The sequence below is a fragment of the Acanthopagrus latus genome, chromosome 4 (genome assembly GCF_904848185.1).
Source record: "Acanthopagrus latus isolate v.2019 chromosome 4, fAcaLat1.1, whole genome shotgun sequence".
Taxonomy (NCBI): Eukaryota; Metazoa; Chordata; class Actinopteri; order Spariformes; family Sparidae; genus Acanthopagrus; species Acanthopagrus latus.
This window is the reverse complement of record NC_051042.1, coordinates 25,855,151-25,876,921: the sequence shown is the minus strand read 5'-3', so window position 1 is coordinate 25,876,921 and position 21,771 is coordinate 25,855,151. Positions and strand designations below refer to the sequence as shown.

Here is a 21,771-nt window from a genome sequence, read left to right as displayed (position 1 = left end):
AAGTGAAGTGTCTTTTTAGTCCAGAAAATATTTCTGGAGCTTTGCTGTGAAACAGTGTTGCACTATATCCGAAACAACTCAAATAGATGGGGACTTGCTTTCAGAAATGACCAAAACAGAAACAAAATGGCTCCTTGCAGCTCATCCAGCATAGTCCAAGTCCTCTGAAACCCCGAGATCACAGTTCATTTGAAGAGACAGTGTTTGCAGCCTTTTTAAAGTACGCTGTAGCTGCTAAGCTAAAACATTGAGCTACTGCCTGAAATGTGTTCATGACCACACATTGAGGCTGGAGATGAAGTCTTTTCAAATCAGTTTGGGATCTTGCTTTCCATCAGCATGGGGTTGAGTACATAACGACTGAATTCAAAATTTGGAATGAACTGTTCCTTTAAAATGATCCCTTAACTCACCACTCCCCTATGGAGCCTTAAATGATGGACAGAGGAGACAGAGTCACTGTTTTATCTAAACTTCCAGTGTTTCCTGCAGTGCGTCAGGCTGTCAGTAGGTGGCGATGTTGCTTTAGGCTTAAAGCCACAGAGGGGCTCTCAAGGGTTCGCTGCTCGCTGCAGGTCAGTGTGGGATCAATGTTCATCCAGCCTATCACACTGTGCCTAAATAAAACTTGATGCATATGATATGAGTAATGTGTGTCCAGCTGTTGGTCGAGATGTGTTGACAGTGTGCTGAGCTTCTCGTGTAAATAGACTCTGCACATTGTTACATTCCCTGGCACATACAGACCTGACCCAGTCCTGGCAAAGCAGTAAATGTAAAATAACAATACTGATTACTTTATTTATATAGCACCTTTCAAAACAGATTTATCTTGTGCTTGACAATAAAAAACACTGATGCATATAGTAAACACAGTAAAACACAGATGTGAAGATATGGACAAGGCTGAAAAAAATGTAAACAAATATATACCATTCATAGAGAAAAAGTTGTATGATAAAAGTGAGTTTTCTAGAAGAGATTTAAGTTCCTCAGCTGGGATGTCTGGGCAGCAAAGGCCTGGTCACATTTTGGTCACAAGTCCAGATTCTGGGACAACGGACGCTGTCAGAGAATCTCAAGCAGCAGCCGGGCTCATAGATTCAGCAAATCACAGATCACAGCAGGAGCCAAACCATCCAAGACTTTAAAAACAGGCAGTAAAGTCTTATAATTAATTGTAAAACTCACAGGTAACCAGAGAAGGGCAGCAAAAGTTAGTGTGATGTGGTCTCTTCCCTTTTATGTGTGAAAAGTCTTGTATCAGCTGCAGTCCTGCCTGCTAATGCGATCAGTTGATCAATCCTATGTCCTGATTGTGTGTTGCACATTTATGGAAATTTAACAGTTTATAAAGATTAATCAAGTATCCATCAGCCAGGTAAGATATTTAAAATCATGGTCATGTGTGTATTTGGTGTGATAGAACAGTCATTTTCAAAACAGTGCAGGCACAAGCCATGCTGTGTAATACCACTGAGTATTTCGATGAATTAAACTCTCCCTCTCGGCATATTTATTAATATTCATTCTTCAACTTTGGTCACATTGTATGGTGAACACGAAGAAAAAGAAGAAGTGTGAGAGCTTTTGACCTTTGAGCTCGTGTTGTCCTAAAAACTAAACCAAGCCCTCCAGCGGAGGCAGCAGTTGTGTTCTTGTTCTGCCCGGCTGGCTCATGCAGCTTACACGCTGCCTCTCATCCCTGCATGGGTTTCCAATTCCAACTCCATGTGCTGCAGCTCCCCTCTGCTTTTCTCTGTATCTGCCCCCGGGCTATTTGAGGAACTAGTGGAACTGAGGTTCTGACCCTTTTCGGCCTTACACAACAAAATCATGGGATGGCGTGTTGTTTGTAACACAAAGCCTTACTGGTCAGGGGATGGGACAGTGAATGTAATGTGAGCAGCTTGGTCCAGAAAACAAATGATTCTTTATAATCTCATGTGGTGTTTTGATCGCTCATCCATGCCGCACCACCACAGCTGGTGGGAGTCAATGCAGAGAGTGGCTTCATTAAGCATCATTTCATCTAGATTTTAAGTTTTCATAGGGACAGTTTGGCCCAACAGTCCCACTGATCAGAGGTCCCACTCCCATTCCTGTGTCTCTGCTGGGGACCGGCTCCTCCACACCTCTTGTTGTTGTCTGTCAGCCATGAAGCAGAAACCAAACACCAGCCTCTACTACAGATTAGACCGATGGCTTTTTACTGTAGTAGATGTCTGGACTGACTTCAGACGTGAGTGGCCAAAAGGCACCAACACCTCTCACCCCACTGTGTTTCATTAGGAGGCATTATTAGAAAGCAGTGCAGAGTCAGCAAGAGGCTAATTTGCGCAGCACATCACCAACAACACCAAGCTGAACAGGAAGAGTTTGGGGAACTGCTTCTTAAAGGATGTTCACTTATCCACAAGTCTGTCTTAATGCAAAGGACTGTTGAATAATGTACATTTGGTCACATGGCTTAAAAAAAAAAAATAGGAACCTAAGCACTGTTACCTGTCCACTCACAACATCCTCAGTATCAGTAGTGTCTGTGTCCGCGGCCTTTCTTCACTGTAACACCTGAGAAACTAACTCAGAGCTCCAACAAGAGTCCTGTCTGTACGTGCAGCACAGTCACTGAGCACCCTGCCACACTTAAAAAGGTAGGACCCTCGTGTACAGCCAGTGTATTGGTTCCAGCGATTGAATGCCGAGGCTTGTGCTATTCTTACTTTCTCTGACACTCTCACCCTCTGTGCTCTCATGAGAGTGAGAGAGAGAGAGACAGAGAGCTCTGACTGAAATAAAAATCTAACCCAACAGGCAGCGAGGCAGGCGGGCTGCAAAATCAAGCATCCATTAGATCTGTGCACTCTTCTCTCACCTTTTTTTTTTTTTTTTTTTTTTTTTTTTGACTGGCTAAAATACATGACATGATCACTTTAACACTTTGAATAATAATTAAAAAAGAAAAGAAATTTAAAAAAAAAAAAAAAGACAGTGTATTTCTAAACGATAACACACTAAAGCTTGTCTCCCTGTCCACAGTCTCTCCCTCAGCTGGCCGCGTGTTTCACGTCTTCTGACAGACTGAACTCATGTTTGCTGCCACCTGCCTCTGTCTCCTCCCCTTCCTCTCTCCAGGAGACCCCCCGCGGCTCTCCCTCCCCCCTCGGCCCCTCTGACCTCCTCTCCCCTCTTTCTGTTGCTCCCCGACAACTGCCAGCCCCTTTACATTTTAGGCGTTTCAACGGCCCTCTGGTTCCAAAACGGCTCACAAGTGCTTAAAAGTAGCTCTACCTTGCTCTGCAGCCACCCACCACCCCCACCTTCCCGCCCCTTGACCCAGCGCCTCCACACACACACACACACAAACACACACACGCATACAACCCTCCACATCTTCACCCGATCTCCCTGTTGATTTCGAAGATTCCCCCCCTCCAACCTTTTCTTTCTCTGCTTTTCTTGACACATTAATGAATCAGTGAGGATTCCCTGCCTGCCGACAGCTCATATTACCACAATGTTAAATTTGTATTTTTGAGAAACAATCCTCTGTGAAAACCTGCAGGGCCAGTTAATGAAAGTTTACACCACCGCTCAACTAACACCTAATCAAAATAGGTACAGGAGATCTAAAGATCTCTTCTTCCTGCCACTGTCCATAAATCTGTGTTCACACAGGCAGTGAATATGTCCGATCAGACTGCTTACAATCAATACTGATGCTTCCTTTTGTGGCTTTATTTAGAATCTATGTCATGAAAGATTATATTGTATGTTAACATTGATCTGCTCCCACATGAAAACACCTTTAGGTTATAATACGAGATCATAAAAGACATGTGCTTGTGTTTATCCAGAAGGTTAAGGGTTAAGTTGCCAGCAGTGAAAACACTTTATTACTTACTTATTGTACTCAAGTATATAGTTCAAGTATCTATACTTTATTATTTTCTAGCGACCTTTACTTTGACTTCCTACTCCTTAAAATATCAAATCAGGCTTGATACTTTAATTTTAATGCATTTTAGGGGAATAATCGATTACTTACGACACCTTACCAACACCAAATGTCTTTTTTTAAAGTTTTTTTATTAGTCTTCAATGATTTTCGTTTAAATAAAGACAAATAAATTATATGATTTTATTTATTTTTAAAAAAGTTTTTACATTATTATTTCTTTAAAGGTGCGCTATGTAGTTCTGAGTAAGAAATCTGAATCAGAAGAGAAAGATCTTCATTTGTCCTAAATATTTCTGAGTTTGAATTATTACTTCATTAAGAAAAAAATTGTAAACATTAAAATTCTGACTTTTCTTCTGAATTATGAATTTCTTGTCTAAAACTTTTTTTTGGAAGTTATGAAACAAAAAGCTACATTTTCAAACATCTCTTGTTGTGTTGATGTTCCATCCAGCTGCTACCCTGAACTGATTTTGACTTATTTAGGTCTTTGTAACATGTGTCACCCTCAGCGAGGAGTCTCCAGCTGTCATTAGAGTCTCTTTCCTCTTTTAATTCACCAGATCAAGCTGATTTAGTCTGATTTAGTCTGATTTAGTCTGATTTAGTCTGATTTAGTCTCTCTGCCTCTTTAAACTCATCCCTGCCTGTTTTCTCTACAATTCTTGCTTTTTCCTTTGAGTTTATTAATCACATTTAAGCTCCTTCACACCTCCTCTTCCACTCCTTCTGCTCTCTCATACCACAACACACACATGTGCATGTACACACGCTGGGTTTCTCTCTCCTGAGTGCGCGCGCACACACACACACACACACACACACACACACACACACACACACACACACACACACACACACACACACACACACACACACACACACACGTGCACACGTACGCTAGCTCCCCTCCTCCAGCAGAGTTATAATTAATCCTGGTGCTCCAGTGACAGAGCAGAGTAGCTCCTGCAGATACGGTTTCAGCTGTTGGCTGTTTCAGTGGTTCTCTCCTTATTTATTCAAAAAGACTCAGAGGGATCTGTGTGGATCTCAGGGCATGTGGTTCTGAAGAGGGGCAGACTTTGAACTGAGGTCATTTAAAAAATAATGTGCACATGAAAAAAAAAAAGTAAACTGCAGGTGTTACATAATCAAGAAAATTGGGTCCCATTTTGCAAATAACAAGATCTTCTGCGTGCAATCATCAGTAATCTTATTGATTTGTATCACAACATGTCAACACACACATAAAGTTGAAGATGGGACAAATGGATTAATAAAGGCCTCCAGTTATCGGCTCATCATTCATTAGACTCAATCAGGCTGCAGTATGAAATGAAATTAATAACATATGATCTGTCAGATGTATGACTGACATGTTGAGAGTGGAATAATGAAGCGCACACATGAAGCTGTTTCCATGCAGAACGTTCCTCCTCAGCTTTGACCAATTGTGATTTCACGTATTGATCATCGTGACGTGTATTGATTATCCTAAATCGGCGATGCGCGGCTGCAGCTCTGTTCCTGGTTCACCTGTCAGTCAATAGTCGGGTCCTCTGGCTCTCTCTGGGGTCTAAATCTGTTCAGATGAGAGCAGCATTTTCCCATTTTAAGGCTGGATGCGGCCTACTAGCAGCAAATCTATAACCCTGGTTGGTAGCAACTGGCGTCTCCCCCAGAAAACCCCCAATGGCCCGCGCGCTCCTTATACGGCCCTCGAGGTGGGACCGCGAGGCTCGATGGGAGGTCAAAGCGACAGTTCCATATATGGCGCGCGCTCTCTCCTGGTCGGGGGCGCGCAGCGTCACTCCTGATCCTCTCCTGGATGGATCTCCCACCTTCCCTCCGCTGGGGCGCGCCTCCCCGCTGCACCCCCACACCAGCACACCCGCCTGTCCACACCCACCCACTCCTCACCCTCGGCCTGTCAGCGTCCAAATATGGCAGAGGGCCGAATGGGGGCCCGTTCTGAGGTTTGTGAATGGTGGAGGTTGGGTATATAAGGTGGACCCACGGCACAGAGGACCGTAGCTGGTTCAGCAACAGCACTTGTTGGGTCTTTCTCTCTCCGAGCCGTAGACACACTCCTAAGGTAAGACCCTGCGAGGACTCCTGAAGACACACACCCGGGCTGGAGCATCAGACTAGGCCGTAACCCGGGAGCATCTACTGGAGCTGAAGTTAGCCAGGGGCAGGACGCCTAGGACCAGATACTACAGAGGGACACATGGGCAGATCCGCTGGAGGATAGACTGTAGGACAGGCCAGCTGTTGGAGGAGTAGGGACAGCTTTGTAAACAGGAGGCTGAGATCTCACAGGAGGTCTGATCTGAACTACCAGGTCTTGAAATTGTGGACAGATAGATAAAGTAGACTGACAGGTGAAGTAGACTGATAGATGAAGTAGACTTCCAGCATCTTCTGAGGTGAGACCTTCAATCAGAAGAGGTGCTGATGCAGCCAGACGCACTGCGCCTTCAGACTAATGGAAAAGCCTTGATAGTTTACCTGAGAGAGGGGAGGTTGAATGTAGATTTACCTGGATCTTAGACCAACCTAGTGGGTTGATTTTGCTTTTTACACTTGCCAGATTAGACAAATATAAAGAACAGCTCATCAGTCCAGACATCTCGAATTGAGATAGATACCTGAAGGAAAAAGGTTGAGCTCTGTATTGTTCACTCTGAGTGTTAGTTTGTAGGTTTAAACGGGCGATATTCATGATGTGAAGATGCCCTGGTGTCAGTGTGCCATGGGTTCATTTAGCGCAGGGACGATCCTGATCATGCTCCTGTAGTTACGCTCCTGTAGTTACGCAGATATTTTATTTTACATCTTTACAGATTCTTAGAGTGAGATTACAACACACAAGACACGCGGTGTTAGTTCTGAAGTCATTTCTGTCACATTCAGTCTGTATCGCCATGTGGATCTTGTGAGCTCACCTGTTCCCCCCCCCCCCCCTCCTCCTCCTCCTCCTCCTCTCTGACAGAAGCCATCATGTGTGACGACGATGAGACTACCGCCCTTGTGTGCGACAACGGCTCAGGCCTGGTGAAGGCTGGCTTCGCCGGAGACGATGCCCCCAGGGCAGTGTTCCCCTCCATCGTCGGCCGCCCCCGTCATCAGGTAAACAGCGGAGAAACCACATCACACACACGAGGCACATGAGAGACTAACTGGAAGAAGAAATTGGAGATCAGGAAAAATAAATTTGACTAATATAGTAAAAAAAAAAAAAATTATATTCGTCAGACAATTGATAGAGGAGAAATACGGCAATATTTTACAAACAAGATATCAAAATATTTTTTCAGCCAGATGTAAAATATTTTGGCTGAGGCATCTCACTGAGATTTAAATCGGACTATTTTAGAGTTAGAATGTAGTTGTCTGTGTGGGTGATGGCAGCGTGGCATTATGCACCTTGAGCCATGTAATTTCGGCTCCTTTTACCAGCAGCAATGTGGCCTTTAATGCTTGAGACTAAATTTGTCACAGATGAACTGACAGTCACACAATTGCCGTTTCTGTGTCTGTGACCCACGCTGTAATTTGGCACACTGCGCGCCATGACCAGCATGCCTCTTGCACCGCACAGTAAAGACTTTAATCTGACCAGAAGAAGGTCACGCACCTCTTTGAGCTATTTGACGTAACATTTCCATTATCTCGTCTTCCTCTCCCCCTTCAGGGTGTCATGGTCGGTATGGGTCAGAAGGACTCCTACGTCGGCGACGAGGCCCAGAGCAAGAGGGGTATCCTGACTCTGAAGTACCCCATCGAGCACGGCATCATCACCAACTGGGACGACATGGAGAAGATCTGGCACCACACCTTCTACAACGAGCTGAGAGTTGCCCCCGAGGAGCACCCCACCCTGCTCACTGAGGCTCCCCTCAACCCCAAGGCCAACAGAGAGAAGATGACCCAGATCATGTTTGAGACCTTCAACGTCCCCGCCATGTATGTTGCCATCCAGGCTGTGCTGTCCCTGTACGCTTCCGGTCGTACCACTGGTGAGGATGACAACATCAAACAGCTGCAACACACAAACACACAGACACACACTCACATACAATACAAACAAAGAAACCATTTTATTGTACAATATAACATAATCGATAAAATTATGTAACAATCACAACACATAGTATTTAATTCCCCACTTTAACCATTTTACGCACAACTTTTACGCACAGCCGACCAGCCTCCCTGGGACTGTTTACGCTATTGTATTGCTCTTATGATACACACATGCTGTGTGTTTTTATAGATCATCCTTAAATCATCCACCTTACCCACATATTTACACACAAAACTTGTCATGTTTGAGGGTCTTTGTGTCGCCTGGACTTTACTGAACTGTCGCCTCGCCTCTCTCTAGGTATTGTGCTGGATGCTGGTGATGGTGTGACCCACAACGTCCCAGTCTATGAGGGTTACGCCCTGCCCCACGCCATCATGCGTCTGGACCTGGCTGGTCGCGATCTTACCGACTACCTGATGAAGATCCTGACTGAGCGTGGCTACTCCTTCGTCACCACCGGTGAGGAACTTGGCCAAAGCACCTAAAGAGGAAAAAAGCTTAGACCACATTTAAGTAGTAGTATAACTTTAAATTATTATCGTAAGTTAATATTTTCTTTACCAAAACTACTTACAAAAATCTCAATTCAAAATGATCTAAATGTATTAAGACGCACATTGCAAACGGAGATGTGGCTGTATGACATTTCCGTCACTTCAGATAAATTTCATAGTTTCCGCCCACTTAATTAGTTTTACGCACGCTGTGTCTGCGCTCCCGGCTGTTCTGTCACTCTGACTCATCTCTCAACAACTTGTCCCCCTACAGCCGAGCGTGAGATCGTGCGCGACATCAAGGAGAAGCTTTGCTATGTGGCTCTGGACTTCGAGAACGAGATGGCCACCGCTGCCTCCTCCTCCTCTCTGGAGAAGAGCTACGAGCTTCCCGACGGTCAGGTCATCACCATCGGTAACGAGAGGTTCCGTTGCCCCGAGACCCTCTTCCAGCCTTCCTTCATTGGTACGTCAGATAATCCTTCATCTTCTCCTACCTGGTAATACTGAGCCAAAACATGTGACCCCTCCCCTTCCTCCTCCTCTTAACACTTTTCGCTCTCATCTGACCAGGTATGGAGTCTGCTGGTATCCATGAGACCGCCTACAACAGCATCATGAAGTGCGACATTGACATCCGTAAGGATCTGTACGCCAACAATGTGCTCTCCGGTGGTACCACCATGTACCCTGGTATTGCTGACCGTATGCAGAAGGAGATCACTGCTCTGGCCCCCAGCACCATGAAGATCAAGGTAAATATCACGACAACAAGAATATTACAGCTGAAACGCCTAACATAAGATAATTACGCACAGGAATTCTCTGAACAAATGACATGAGTGGCTCTTTGCTGACCGATTCTCTCCTCCTCCCTCTCCTCCAGATCATTGCCCCTCCCGAGAGGAAGTACTCCGTCTGGATCGGTGGCTCTATCCTGGCTTCCCTGTCCACCTTCCAGCAGATGTGGATCTCCAAGCAGGAGTACGACGAGGCAGGCCCCAGCATTGTCCACAGGAAGTGCTTCTAAATCCTCCATCTTCTTCTCCAGCTTCTCCATCATCTCCACGAACACCACCAGCTATCCGGGGATCATGCGAGAAGGAGGATCAACCTCTGCTGCACAGCAACACTCTGCTGTCAATGGACTTTCTGTCTGCGCTGCTGACATTCATATGCATTTTGTTATCCTTTTAAAAATGTGCATATTTTAGAGCTGTCTGTTGTCTGTGTTGCACGGAGAGAGGCTGTGAAAACATCACTGAACCATGCATCCACCCAAAAAAAAACTTTAATAAAAAAAATAACAACAAAACATGTTGCCCAACACATGTGAATGTAAGTGTATATACATATTGATAATTTATTAAAGTCCATTATTTGGTATTTCTGACCCTGGCCTTGTTTTTCTATCAGAGGAAGGGTATAGAGAGAGACAGGACAGAGGATGAAAAACAAAAGCCTGAGTGAACATTTCAACTAAAGAACTGAAAAGGTGAAAAAAAAAAGGTGCAAATAAAATAAATCTTTAAATTCAAGGAAGACTTGAGGGAAAACTGGACAAATTAAACGAAATTATCATAACATTTGAGCCAAGGGGAGGATTAAGTGACTCAGTTAAACATATGACACATACTACCGCCACCCGATGAACCAATCAGACGATGAGGTGCAACAGGGAGTTCAGGGAGGTCGACGGGGGGGTGTTGCCACCGCTCCCTGCTCGGCTGGGTGGGTGAGGGGGACAGGTGGGCAGCTGCCGGTTGGAGGGCTGCTGGGTGACAGTGGTAATGAAAGACTCTGACAGTCGGGGTTTGACTTGCCAGGAATGTGCCCGGGCAGCAGCAGAGGCTCCGCTTTAGACCGAGCAGATCAGTAGCATTGGACACCCGACACCCGGCTCTGTATCCCGTTGATCTGCCTGCCCTGCGCGACCAAACGCGCCCCCAGACCATCTTTAGACACAACCAGCCCCGCGGGGCATCTCCGCGGCCCAACCTTATATGCATAGAAGCTCACCAGGTTATCGGGATGTGGGTTTGGCTCTGGGTTTAAAGAGACAAAAGGGGGCGTGCTGGGAGCGTCTGAGGCGCGCACCACCCTGTGTACCACATCATCTACATCTCCCCATCGACCTTAACCTATAATAAGATACATTACGCCTTTTCTGTGGCATCCACATTTTTATTCTCCCACCTGACTGCGTACAGGTACAAAAGACAAATTAAAGGGCATAAATATTCCGCTGAGGTACTTTATGGAACAATTAGTGGCCAAGTAGTGCTCTACAGTCTCATTTAACAAGACATTTAACTAAATTAAGCTCTTTATGTGTTGGATCTGCGCGTAGTGCCTGAATACAATAAAACAAATAGTCCTTTCATCCTCTTTTAGCGTCTGATAAAGATCATTATCAGCCAAAGGGCTCATAACACCCTGATCGCATTCTCGACATCCCGGTCGGTCCCGGGCCACCTGTTGCGGGTGTGTGTTGGCTTTTTAAAAACGTCTTCGGGCGGGCGGAGCTAAGAGACGCAGCCTGTGATTACAGCAGCAGCGCAGTGAACGCCATCTGTTCAGCTCCGCTTCCGTGAAATCCGACCCCGGTGTAAGTATATTTACTGTACACGAATTTAGACTCTTACAGCTCCGAATGTCTGCTGTCAGGCCGTGCACTGTTGTAGACGGGAGTCGACGTGTTGTCTGTGTGATTTTAAGTCTAGGCTGTGTCTGCGAGCGCTGACAGGCGATTATCGGTACTCCATATTACCATATGATTAACAGACAGCTATAAATAACATGGACACATTCGTCGCGATGATATAATAATAGGATGGAACAACGTGCAACTGATTAATTAATGAAGATGAAAACTGCGATGGTGGAAGAGCTCACACGATCCTGTCCGAGATGAAGATCTAATACGAGCTTATTTTCAAGCCTTTTGTTTTCAGCAATAAAGGAATAAGGTTGTGCCTGTGTGTAGCAGAACAGGTTATTAAACCCAGAGGAGTGTTTTCATGCAGTCAGTGAACGCAGCTGACCTTTAATTTTGAGCATTCACCAGCCACTTACATGACGGCGGCCAATCAGAGGTGGGGGTGGTGGTTACGTCAGCACGTTCAAGATATCTCTGGCGTCAGCGTTTTAACGGTTGGTCAGATTTAAACCTGAGGCTTTTTTTTGTTTTACTTTTTTTTTTTATTACATCCATAAGTTAAACGCAGATGTCGCAGTTTGTGACCCTCAAAACGTATTTCTTTTTTAAATTTTATTTCCGTTTCTCCAGCGCGAGTCGCAGGGAGGAGAGCTCGGCTAACCTCGGCTAAAGGCGGAAGTGGGCGGGTCCTGTAGCCGAGGGAAGCCTCCAGCTGCTCTGCCATTGGTTTACAACTGTCTCTACGTTATCGTTTAAATGTCTGGCGGTGGTACCTAACCTAGAAGAAGTGCGGATGAGAGACAGTAAAGCCTGTATTTCAGGAGGGCTTTCTTCAGGTTATAAGTTATAACACAGAGTTTTTGCAAAGTAGTAGCTGTTACATATCTTATAGACCTGTCATACCTGAGTATAAACGCTAGTTTGAGTTTTTTAGCTCTGTGGTCTGATTTATCTTCAGGGAGTTCTCAGAGTGACAAGATGGTGACCAAGAGGATCCGCTCGGAGTACATGAAGAAGTTCAAGGACCCTAAATGGGAGACTTACACAAAGTGTTATGAGGAGATGCTGAAGTACAGGCTGACCCGGAGGCTGCTGGAGCACACACACAACCCCTGGTTCTGGAGTGGTTCCGACACTGATTCAGACTCCGGAGGAAGAAGTCCCCTTCCTCCCGGTAGGAACCAGGTTGGGGCTGAGACCAGCGGCAGGGACAGGACACAGGCTGAGCTGGAGGAGTGTGAGGGGTCGAGGATGGACAGAGGCACAGGGACTGTACCCAGGCTTGCTCTTCAAGAGGAGGAGGAGAATGTGTCTGCAGCCCATGGTAAGACAGAGAGCCAGAAATCTGATTTAAAGGCTGAACAACACACTGGCATGTATGCAAATTACTCGACTGTACCATATGATGTCCCTCACTGCTCTCAGGCCAACAGCTGGAAGGTGCCAGAGAGACAAGAGTACCAGAGGAGGAGCAGAGAGAGGAGCCGAGGGAGGAGCAGAGAGCCACCAGACAGCCAGCAGTCACTCGCAGGGAGCAAGACAGAGGTAATTCAAATATTACTAAGATGTAGTCAGAATTAGACGTGGGGTGATATGAAAATTTGAAGTTGTGATTATCATGTCCAACATAATTGTGATTCATGATATTATCCCAGTTAACTTCAAAATGAAGTGTTTAGTTGCACTAAAACACCTAAACTTTGTTTTTTGTTAGGAAACAAATCTTTGACAGCTTTTTTAATTAATGTGATTCATGTGAGGATATTCACGATTATGAAAAGTCACCACGATCAACTCCCTCCATCATAAATTCTTCTATCATCCCATGCCGAGTCAGAATCATGGTCAAAATGAAAGAAAGAAGAAAAACAGAATCTGTGATTGGCACTAGGCTGATGACAGAATCCATCTCATCTATGTTTTGATTTGATTTTGATTTGATTTTATCAAAATGAATCAAGCTCTTTGTGTTATTATTATTTTTAGAGGGAGACGCTGGTGGCCCACAGGAGAGCAAACCCCCCAGATCCTCCAAACACCTTTGGCGCTCCCAGCGCGTTCGGCCCGCAGCAACACGGCAGCCCAGAGAGGACAGTAAGGACAGCAGACATCCTTTCGCTCTGTATGGTTCAGGAGAGAAGGACGCAGACATTGCAAGCAGGAAGACACACAACGTTGGTCCTGCAGCTTCGACTAAAGAGGTGATCACTCTGTCTTTTGCACCAGATCTCTATTACTATGACTGAGTGTCCACAGGGACTGACAGTTGTGTTTAATGTCCTGGTAGATCCATGAGTCGGCTCTACGTGCTAAGACCAGGCGGGAGGTGGAGCGCCAGATCCAGACGCAGAGGGCCGACCGTCGGAGAGCCAAGTCTGCCGACGTGGACAAAGCTAGAACGCTGGTTGTTCCGGAGTTTAACCCCTGGCTCACAGAGTACATGCGCTGCTTCTCTGCTCGCTCCCGATAGGACACACACACACACACACACACAGAAGATATACTTACATCAAAGTGATTCCAGATGAAAACACATAAACAAAGCCATATTATTGCCCTTATCTCCCCTGAATACCCACAGATGCAGAATAAAGCACTGGGCTGTCTCTCTCTCATTCAGGATCTAAACTGACAAAATCTTGAACTTTGAATTTCACAGTGTGGCTTAATGTTTTTTATATCTAAATCAATTTGATATATATAACAAGAAACCTTTTACAGGGTAGAAGTGACTCCAGAGGTAAACTGAAAGTAGAATATTTCAGTTATTTTGATGAGAATGTAGAGTCTTAAACGCAGCCATACTTTCACGCCGTCCCTTTAAACACAGGCTTTGTAAAATGTGCCCATATTCTTTATACAGGGATCAAACCACAGTGCACTCACAGGGGTGATGAAGGCACATGGCAGCGCTCTTAAAACGCTCCTGATACGAAATAGTCACTCGTGAACACAAAGAATGTACAGCACGTACACTCATTTTACACATATAGATACAACCAGACATGCAATGACTTAAGTTTTTCAGTTCTTCTCAGATTCATGCAGCTTTCGGTGTGAATAGGAAGTTACTTCCAAGTATTGATTTACATACAAAAATGTGTCTGAGAGATTCACAGCTTTTCAGATCACTTGTGCTGTGAACTGGTTCTCGTAGATTTAATGGTTTGTGTTTGCTTACAGATTGATCCCAAACTCAAACTCAGTGCATGGAGTCACTGTTGTGTGACGAAACTGTTGCATTTTTCTCATGAGCTCATTAACACCTTCATGCATTGTTGACTTAAATAGATTTATCACAACATCTGTGTTTGTTGTTTAGCTATGAAAAGCCCGGCGCTATCGCAGTGTGACTTTTTTTCATTTCCACTGGATGACTGTGAACATTGTGTTTCTGTTCTGCTGACATGAAGATGATGATTATCAGCAGCTGATTTAGATTATTTTAAGAGCATAACAATCAAAGGATTATTGTTGAGGCCAAATGTCTTTATCATTACTTCAACTGTATATGGTTTAGGACCAAAAGTGTGACCATGAAACAACAGACATTAAGCTAAAAATATAGAAAATACATGAGTGCACACTGCAGGCTTACTGCTCACTGGCTAAGGCAGCGAACACTTTAAAAAAAAGACCAAATCAAACAGCACTTTGATAATTACTCCTCTTTCTGAAATAATATTTGTACAGAATTTCTTGATAACTCTTTAGGTTTTAATATAATTAATTCAATGGTTGAATCACTGTACATTTGTATGGTATGTTTATGTGAATGTATTTAACATCACACAATGTTGTACTCTCAAAGAAAGACAAAAACTGATATTGAATCTTTTGTATAACACCCCTGGTCATTATCATGAGAAATCAGAACCTTTATTTGTTTTCTTTGTGTCAGTATTTATGATATAATCAGCTCTGTGCCATAAAGACGTATTGATGTGAATACTGTACGGAACAAAACAGCAGGACGTGGGAGACGGGTGCATTTATTTTGTTGTTGCAACTCTTGAGTTCAGTATTACATGATTTAGTTTTTTAGTGTTTTGAAGTTATACTGCAACATAGATCCTGTAACAGATGTGAAATTGTGCAATAAGACTTTAAGTATTTCAAAGTTTGTTTTTTTAGATGTGGTGAATTTTGACAATCTCTGAAACAGGAAAGTTAATTCCTAATTGTTCATCAGTTGGTTAATGCGATCAAACTATAGATACATTTTGATTCTGGTGAAGAGTTCCAACACTGGATCCACAGAGCCTAAATGTTTCTTATTAATTTATGTAGAGTCATCACACTTTAATCATAATCAGGAGTAACAGAGAGGAAATTGAGATTATGATTAATCAGACATCAGATGTACTGAGGATTTACCAGTTGCTTAACTGTTCTGATGTTAGTCTAATTGTTCAAATTTATTGATGGAGTCTAACAGCTACAAAAATACAGAAAGATTCCAATATACATTTTTATGTTTACATTTTAGGCTTTTGACAAACTGTGTGTACACACTCTATATGGTTTAGAGGAAAAGACTGTTGAGGTGAAATGGTGTGGTGCAAGGCTTTTAATAAATCACTTTTCCACCTGTCTGTTCACTGTCACGCATTCGTCTCTACAAATTAAATTTATAATGTAGAAAAGACATTAAGAACGGGACTTCACATAAATAAAGTCATGATCCATCTCCAAAAACATGGACCACACAAACAAAAAAACTGCCTGCCAAAGACAATACAGTATTTGTAGCATTTTTTTATTTTAAAAACATATGCTTTTATCATACACAATAAATAAGAAATCAATGATATTCATAATGACGAGAGAAAAACAGACATACATAAATATAAACAAAAGGAGCTGATGACATAAACACAAGACAGCGACCTGTAGCAGCCAAAGCCACTATCAGATCAAATGTGACATACATCTACAGTTTGATGTGTGCTTGATTTAAAAGTTCAACAAATCATGGGCAGAAATGTAAAAAAACAAAACAATTAAGATAACGTGTTTTTGAAATGCTTAAATACACCAGCTAAAAACACAGCTGTAAATCCTTCAAACCATTCACACATTTCAGTGTTTTTTATCGTTGGGAGCTTTATGAGTCTAAAGAGGAGACATGAAATATCTTTGGAAAACAAATATCAAACACACATCGCATGATATCATAGCACTGCTAAAACTTGAAATGCATTCAGTTAGTACGACCCCACAGCTGGCAACAGTCGGTGAGGTATTCATGTAAACAGGCAACATTTAGAAATGAGAGACTTCCGTCACAATTGGGATCCTTTGGATAAAGAAGTGTGTTACACTGTCTGGGGAGGGTGAATGCGGGACTGTTAATTAAAAAGATGACATGTAACTTCAACACTCGAGCGTGATATAAATGAACGGAAAGCGATTGTGTGATCGGTTGCTTCTGTCTGTTTTTACAGTCGATGAGCCTGAACAATGACGAAACAGGAGTCCTCCACATAAACGTGTTCGTCCAGAATCAACTCGTCCCCATTTACAAATAAACAGTTCTGTCCGACCATTCTGCTTACAAGTTACCAGTGTATTGTAGCTTCAACGTGATATTAATACAGTGGAGCATGAAACAGATGCCGGATATGATTTTCTACTTCAATATACATATAATATCTCTTCATAATTAAATACTCTGATATTCTGTTTGAGAAAACATGCGCCAACCTCTATATACAGAAACTCTGTACAGTGTGTAAGATGTGTGTGTAAATGTGTATGGGGGGGTTAGAAAGGCAGAGAGCTGCGTAAGGAGACAGGCAGGTGAGTAAGAGTAGAGAATGATGGGATGTAAAAAATGCAACAAAGGTAAGCAGGGGCAGAACGTGTGTGTAAGCAGGGATGTGTTTGGGAAGCCAGTAGACCGTTAGTGGTTTAGTGTTTAAAGCGGCCAAGCAGAGCAGGTGAGCGGAGAAAGAGAAGCACTGTCATACGGGGAGAGTTTACATATCTATGTGGTTAAAGGACGTTTGTGGTTTACCCCTGCAGCACCAGCCGCACCCAGGAGAGACGCACGGCTGCACACGGGGTATCTTCAGTTTTCTGGATGACTAATTATTTCATATTTATCAAACATAAAAGGTGATGGAGCCCATTTCCAAACATGTAATAGACTATTCCACTAGATGGAAGCGATGAGTGAGGAAACCAAATGTGTTCTAAATGAAAGCCGGTGTGACAGCAGGTGAGTAGAAAGAAGAGAGAGAGAGAGAGAGAGAGAGAGAGAGAAAAGTTACACACATGCCAGCAATCCACATCCTGATTGGAGGGCTGAGGAGGGTTTGATCCGAGAGTGGAGCAGAATGTTGGAGGGTGAGCGGTCTCTGGTTACCGTGGAGATGGTGGAAAGGTTCAGAGTTCTGGGTGTGTGAGTGTGTGAGTGTGTGTGGGAGGGGGGAGGGAGGGAGGGGAAGTCTTTTCGGCTCCCTGCAGGTGGAGTCACCAGCACAGCAACCTGAAGCCCTCCTCATGGCTGTTCGTCTCCTGGTCTTAACAAACCTGTCTTTAAACACACTGATCACACACACACACACACACACACACACACACACACACACACACACACACACACGGAGAGAAACAAACACAGAATTACAGGGCTGTAAACAGCAGTGTTGACACAGTTCTTCATTATGATGATCACTGGAACAGCAGCTTAACTTTGAGGGAATCTCACATTCACTACCTTGCGTGTTGCCAAAAATCTGCCATATTAAGGTGGCTGCTATCTATGACTGAATACAGTTTCATACTGATCCAACTAAAAAGCAGAGGTAAATAAGTTTTATTGGATATTGGATTAAGCTTGATTGAATTAAAGAGGACTGTTTGTAATTTGGGACTTCTATTGATAAAAACAGAAACACATCAGTCTCTGGTAAATTATTACTGGAATGAAAATCCTCTGGAATAACATTACTGAAGGCATCCCTCCTTTCACATTTGTTTTGAAGAAGCAGCATGAAACTAAAAATGCACTTCAATCTGAATCAGAATTCCGACTGAGGTTTGAAAACCACAATATGAGTGACAGCAGCAAGACAAGCGGTTGCTGAGCACAGTGAGCAGAATTTCAATGTGAACGAGAGCTGCAGAGAACTCCTACATCATGATCTCATGATGCACACACAGTACAATCACACAGGTACTCCCTGGCCTTTCACCTTGTCTGTGTATATTAGCAGGCGCGTCGACTAGCAGCTACACTCCTGGGTGCCCTGTGGCTGAGCACGGCGAGGAGAGCGGAGCTGTCGTAGCGCAGCGTCGCCATACTGGATCCCTGATCCCATCCTCTCTGGATCCAGCTCCCCTGAAAATGAGAGACGAGATGATTATAGAGTCGTACGTAAGCCTTCCTCTATTGATCCTGTCGAGATAAGAAGGGATTAAGAGTCAGGGGGGTCAGAGTTATGTAGGTGAGGAGCGCAGTTATCCTACCTGACTCTATCTTGTTGAGGATCTTCCTAGCACACTGGACAAAGGCCTCTTCAACGTTCTCCCCTGTCAGAGCGCTGGTCTCCAAGAACATCAGCTCTGACACACAAATTTCACAATTTCAATTGCACAGAGAAATAAATTACAATGACTACCCAAAGATCGAGGTGCTGCCGAAAGAAAAATGATCAAATAATCCCACTTGACCACAAACTGTTCAGATCTTGATCCTACCGTTCTCCTGAGCGAAGCGTGAGGCCTCCAGGAATGTGACCTCTCTGTCAGCATCCAGGTCCTTCTTATTTCCACAGAGGATGATGACAATGTTCTGACTGGCCAGCATCCTGGCATCGCTCAGCCATGTGGTCAGAGCGTTGTATGTCTCTCGACTGCAGAGTACAGAGACAAAGACACAGGAGGAAGAGACACAGGTTTCATTTAGAAAGTGGACGGAAGCTGGCAAATAATGAATAAACTAAGGACTTGAAACCATTTACCTGGTGATGTCATAGACCAGCAGGGCTCCTGCTGCTCCTCTGTAGTAACTCCTGGTCACAGACCTAAAGAATGCGCACACACACACACACACACACACACACACACACACACACACACACAGATAAACTCAAAATGAGCAGGTGGTCAGATATTGCATGATAACTCACTGTGGGCCAACATGCCTGAGGGACTTTTTGGCTTGTCATGGCAGAAAAAGAAAAAGTGCAGTCCAGCAATCTTTCCCCAATTTTGAGCAAAACATTGCACTTCACACCAAACCTTCATGCCAAGATGAACACTACAAATATACCCTAAACTGAACACATCAACACAATCTGGTACACAACTTTAAAATCATTATTGTCTGTCTTGGCCAATTTCATGTTTGCAATGTGGCTAAATTGAGGCTAAAGGGTAGAGTTATGTTGGAGTTCTGTAGTTCTTGCCTACCTGAACCTTTCTTGTCCTGCAGTGTCCCAAATCTGCAGTTTGACCATTTTGTTGACCACACTGATGATCTTAGAGCCAAACTCCACTCCAATTGTGTGGTTGGATTCATCCTTGACTGGGATACAACAGATAAAACATGGTATGTGGGCATTATTATTATTATTATCATCATTATTATTATTATTATAAGGTAGCTGCAATGCACAATGAAAGCCTACAGTTTAACTTTTAATAAAATGAATGCATATCACCATCTGTACTTCACACATTAAAAAAAAAACTAATTCAATTTTCACATGTCAATACGTGTTAATTACTCATAAACAGAGTGTGCTATTTTTTAATTATTTTTTTAAACACATTTCCATTTAGCGATTTGCCTGATAACCACACCAATATCCTGCAGAGTTTTCCCTGTTCTAGGACTTTTAGACAGGGATAAGTGCAAATATCTCTTAATAATAAATAATGAATGGTGTGTTGCATCTTTGTGACTTACATCTCTTCTCTATGAACTGGTGCAGCAGGCAGGATTTGCCTGTTCCAGCATTCCCAATCACCAGGAATTTAAACAGGAAATCTGAGGTGGAAACAGAAACAATGACATATAAACTCGCCACAACACAGCAATCATGACCGTCATAACTACAGCCAGACCGACAGCAGACACAGTTTGTCTACAAGAAAGGACTTGCTTGTTGCCATTTTTCAACTGTATATTATTTAGCACAAATGTATATTGTCACATTTATTTATTGTGCTTTGTCATTTGTTTCCTTTCCTTCAGTGTGTTATACAGGTTCTTGTGCATGTCAGAGTTTCTGAAAGAAGCTCTTCTCTCCCACAGAAAACACTGCTCCTGAAATACCTTGTCAGTAGTCCCGTCTTTAATTTTGCAACATTGTAACACCACACTATGTCACAAATGTCCCATATTTACATACGTTATGCCTAGCAGCTGGTTTGGCACGTAAAATAATAATTTAACACAGTTTCTCTGCTGTTGTTAGTGGTGCTTGCTCAGGCATGTGTGTGTTGACCAATCACAGCAGGGGAGGAAAGAGACAGGAGCTAAAACAGAGCATCCCTGACAGCACGGGACAGTATGAGAAAACAAATGTGTTTTTTTGAGCATTAAAGCCATAAACCTATTCTACAACTGACCCAAAAATAATATTCTGAGCCTGAAAATGACCATAACAATATGTCTCCTTTAATAAACATATTCAAAGGGATGTGTTTGTGGCTTGGCTCTTTTAGCTCTCAAATAGTAACAGTTTTGTCCTAAAAAAACCACATAATCCATAATCATAATCAGCTGTGGTAACATAAATACACCACTGTGGATTAAGGATGAATGTGATCTTAGCCACAGATAAACCCACTTAACGCTGACGGTGGTGGGACTGAACGGTAGCAACCCAGCTACACTTCAAAACCATTCACCGCCCTCAAGTAAAAATAGTAAAGCTAAGACACAAGTCCCTCACAAATACATAGCCATTACCTTAAGAGGTATCCTCTGGCCTCAAAGCCCTTTGTAAGTGTTCGTATTGTGTGTTATTTACAGGATACACGGCTCAGTCAGACCTTCATGCCAACTCCATCACCCCCAGCTTCCTGTCCATTCCGCCGCTAACCTCTGTGGGGACATGTAACCTCACAAACCCATCACAGTTTGTCTCCAGAACCACTGCAAAAGCCACTGTTTTAACCCCTGGGGCTATCACTTTAGCTGACATGACATTTCAAAGGCCAGCAGCCTCAGCCATGAGCTCGGTTAGCCTGTCAGCTATCTATTTACGATGAGAAAAAGCTCCCTCGACACACCTGCCTCATCCCAGCTCTGTGGCTACACGAAAGATGTAAATGGTGGCCGCCCGTCTCAACAGCCTCCTTACCGTATGACTCCGACATCGCCAGGGTGGCGTTTTTGATAGCAAAAAAGGAAGGAGGGGAGAAATAGGAGTTGACAGATGGGTAGCTAGCTAAGTGAGGGGAAAACAGTCCTGTTGATTTCTGCGGATTCCAACCAGCTGATTTACCCCTCCGACTTCCCGTACGTGGTTTGTATTTTCAAAATAAAAGCCACCTCAACGGGCCGAGTGTTGTATTGTCCTAAGACCGCCGCGGGGTGGTGCTG

At 43.7% G+C, this 21,771-nt stretch overlaps 3 protein-coding genes and 1 long non-coding RNA gene across 4 annotated transcripts; 2 read left to right on the top strand and 2 right to left on the bottom strand.

Moving 5' to 3' along the window:
* Positions 1–5,908: 5,908 nt before the first annotated feature.
* Positions 5,909–9,934, top strand: acta1b (actin alpha 1, skeletal muscle b). Its single transcript, XM_037096603.1, has 7 exons — positions 5,909–6,056; positions 6,957–7,093; positions 7,659–7,983; positions 8,352–8,513; positions 8,823–9,014; positions 9,122–9,303; positions 9,435–9,934. Exons 2-7 carry the CDS (start codon positions 6,965–6,967, stop codon positions 9,576–9,578), a joined length of 1,134 nt encoding a protein of 377 aa, XP_036952498.1. The 5' UTR covers positions 5,909–6,056; positions 6,957–6,964; the 3' UTR covers positions 9,579–9,934.
* Positions 8,355–8,884, bottom strand: LOC119018722. Its single transcript, XR_005074837.1, has 2 exons — positions 8,757–8,884; positions 8,355–8,535 (listed from the first exon to the last, which is right to left on the bottom strand). It is a non-coding gene; the product is annotated as an uncharacterized LOC119018722 (long non-coding RNA).
* Positions 9,935–11,889: 1,955 nt separating the features above from the next.
* On the top strand, positions 11,890–13,822 carry ccsapb (centriole, cilia and spindle-associated protein b). The gene is made up of 5 exons (XM_037096604.1): positions 11,890–12,043; positions 12,166–12,531; positions 12,633–12,752; positions 13,194–13,408; positions 13,495–13,822. The coding sequence occupies exons 1-5, from the start codon at positions 12,001–12,003 to the stop codon at positions 13,675–13,677; spliced, it is 927 nt and encodes a 308-aa protein (XP_036952499.1). The 5' UTR covers positions 11,890–12,000; the 3' UTR covers positions 13,678–13,822.
* Positions 13,823–15,947: 2,125 nt separating this feature from the next.
* rab4a (RAB4a, member RAS oncogene family) lies at positions 15,948–21,695 on the bottom strand. The gene is made up of 8 exons (XM_037096605.1): positions 21,530–21,695; positions 20,128–20,208; positions 19,629–19,743; positions 19,178–19,240; positions 18,915–19,069; positions 18,684–18,779; positions 18,410–18,555; positions 15,948–17,759 (listed from the first exon to the last, which is right to left on the bottom strand). Exons 1-7 carry the CDS (start codon positions 21,543–21,545, stop codon positions 18,440–18,442), a joined length of 642 nt encoding a protein of 213 aa, XP_036952500.1. The 5' UTR covers positions 21,546–21,695; the 3' UTR covers positions 15,948–17,759; positions 18,410–18,439.
* Positions 21,696–21,771: the final 76 nt, after the last annotated feature.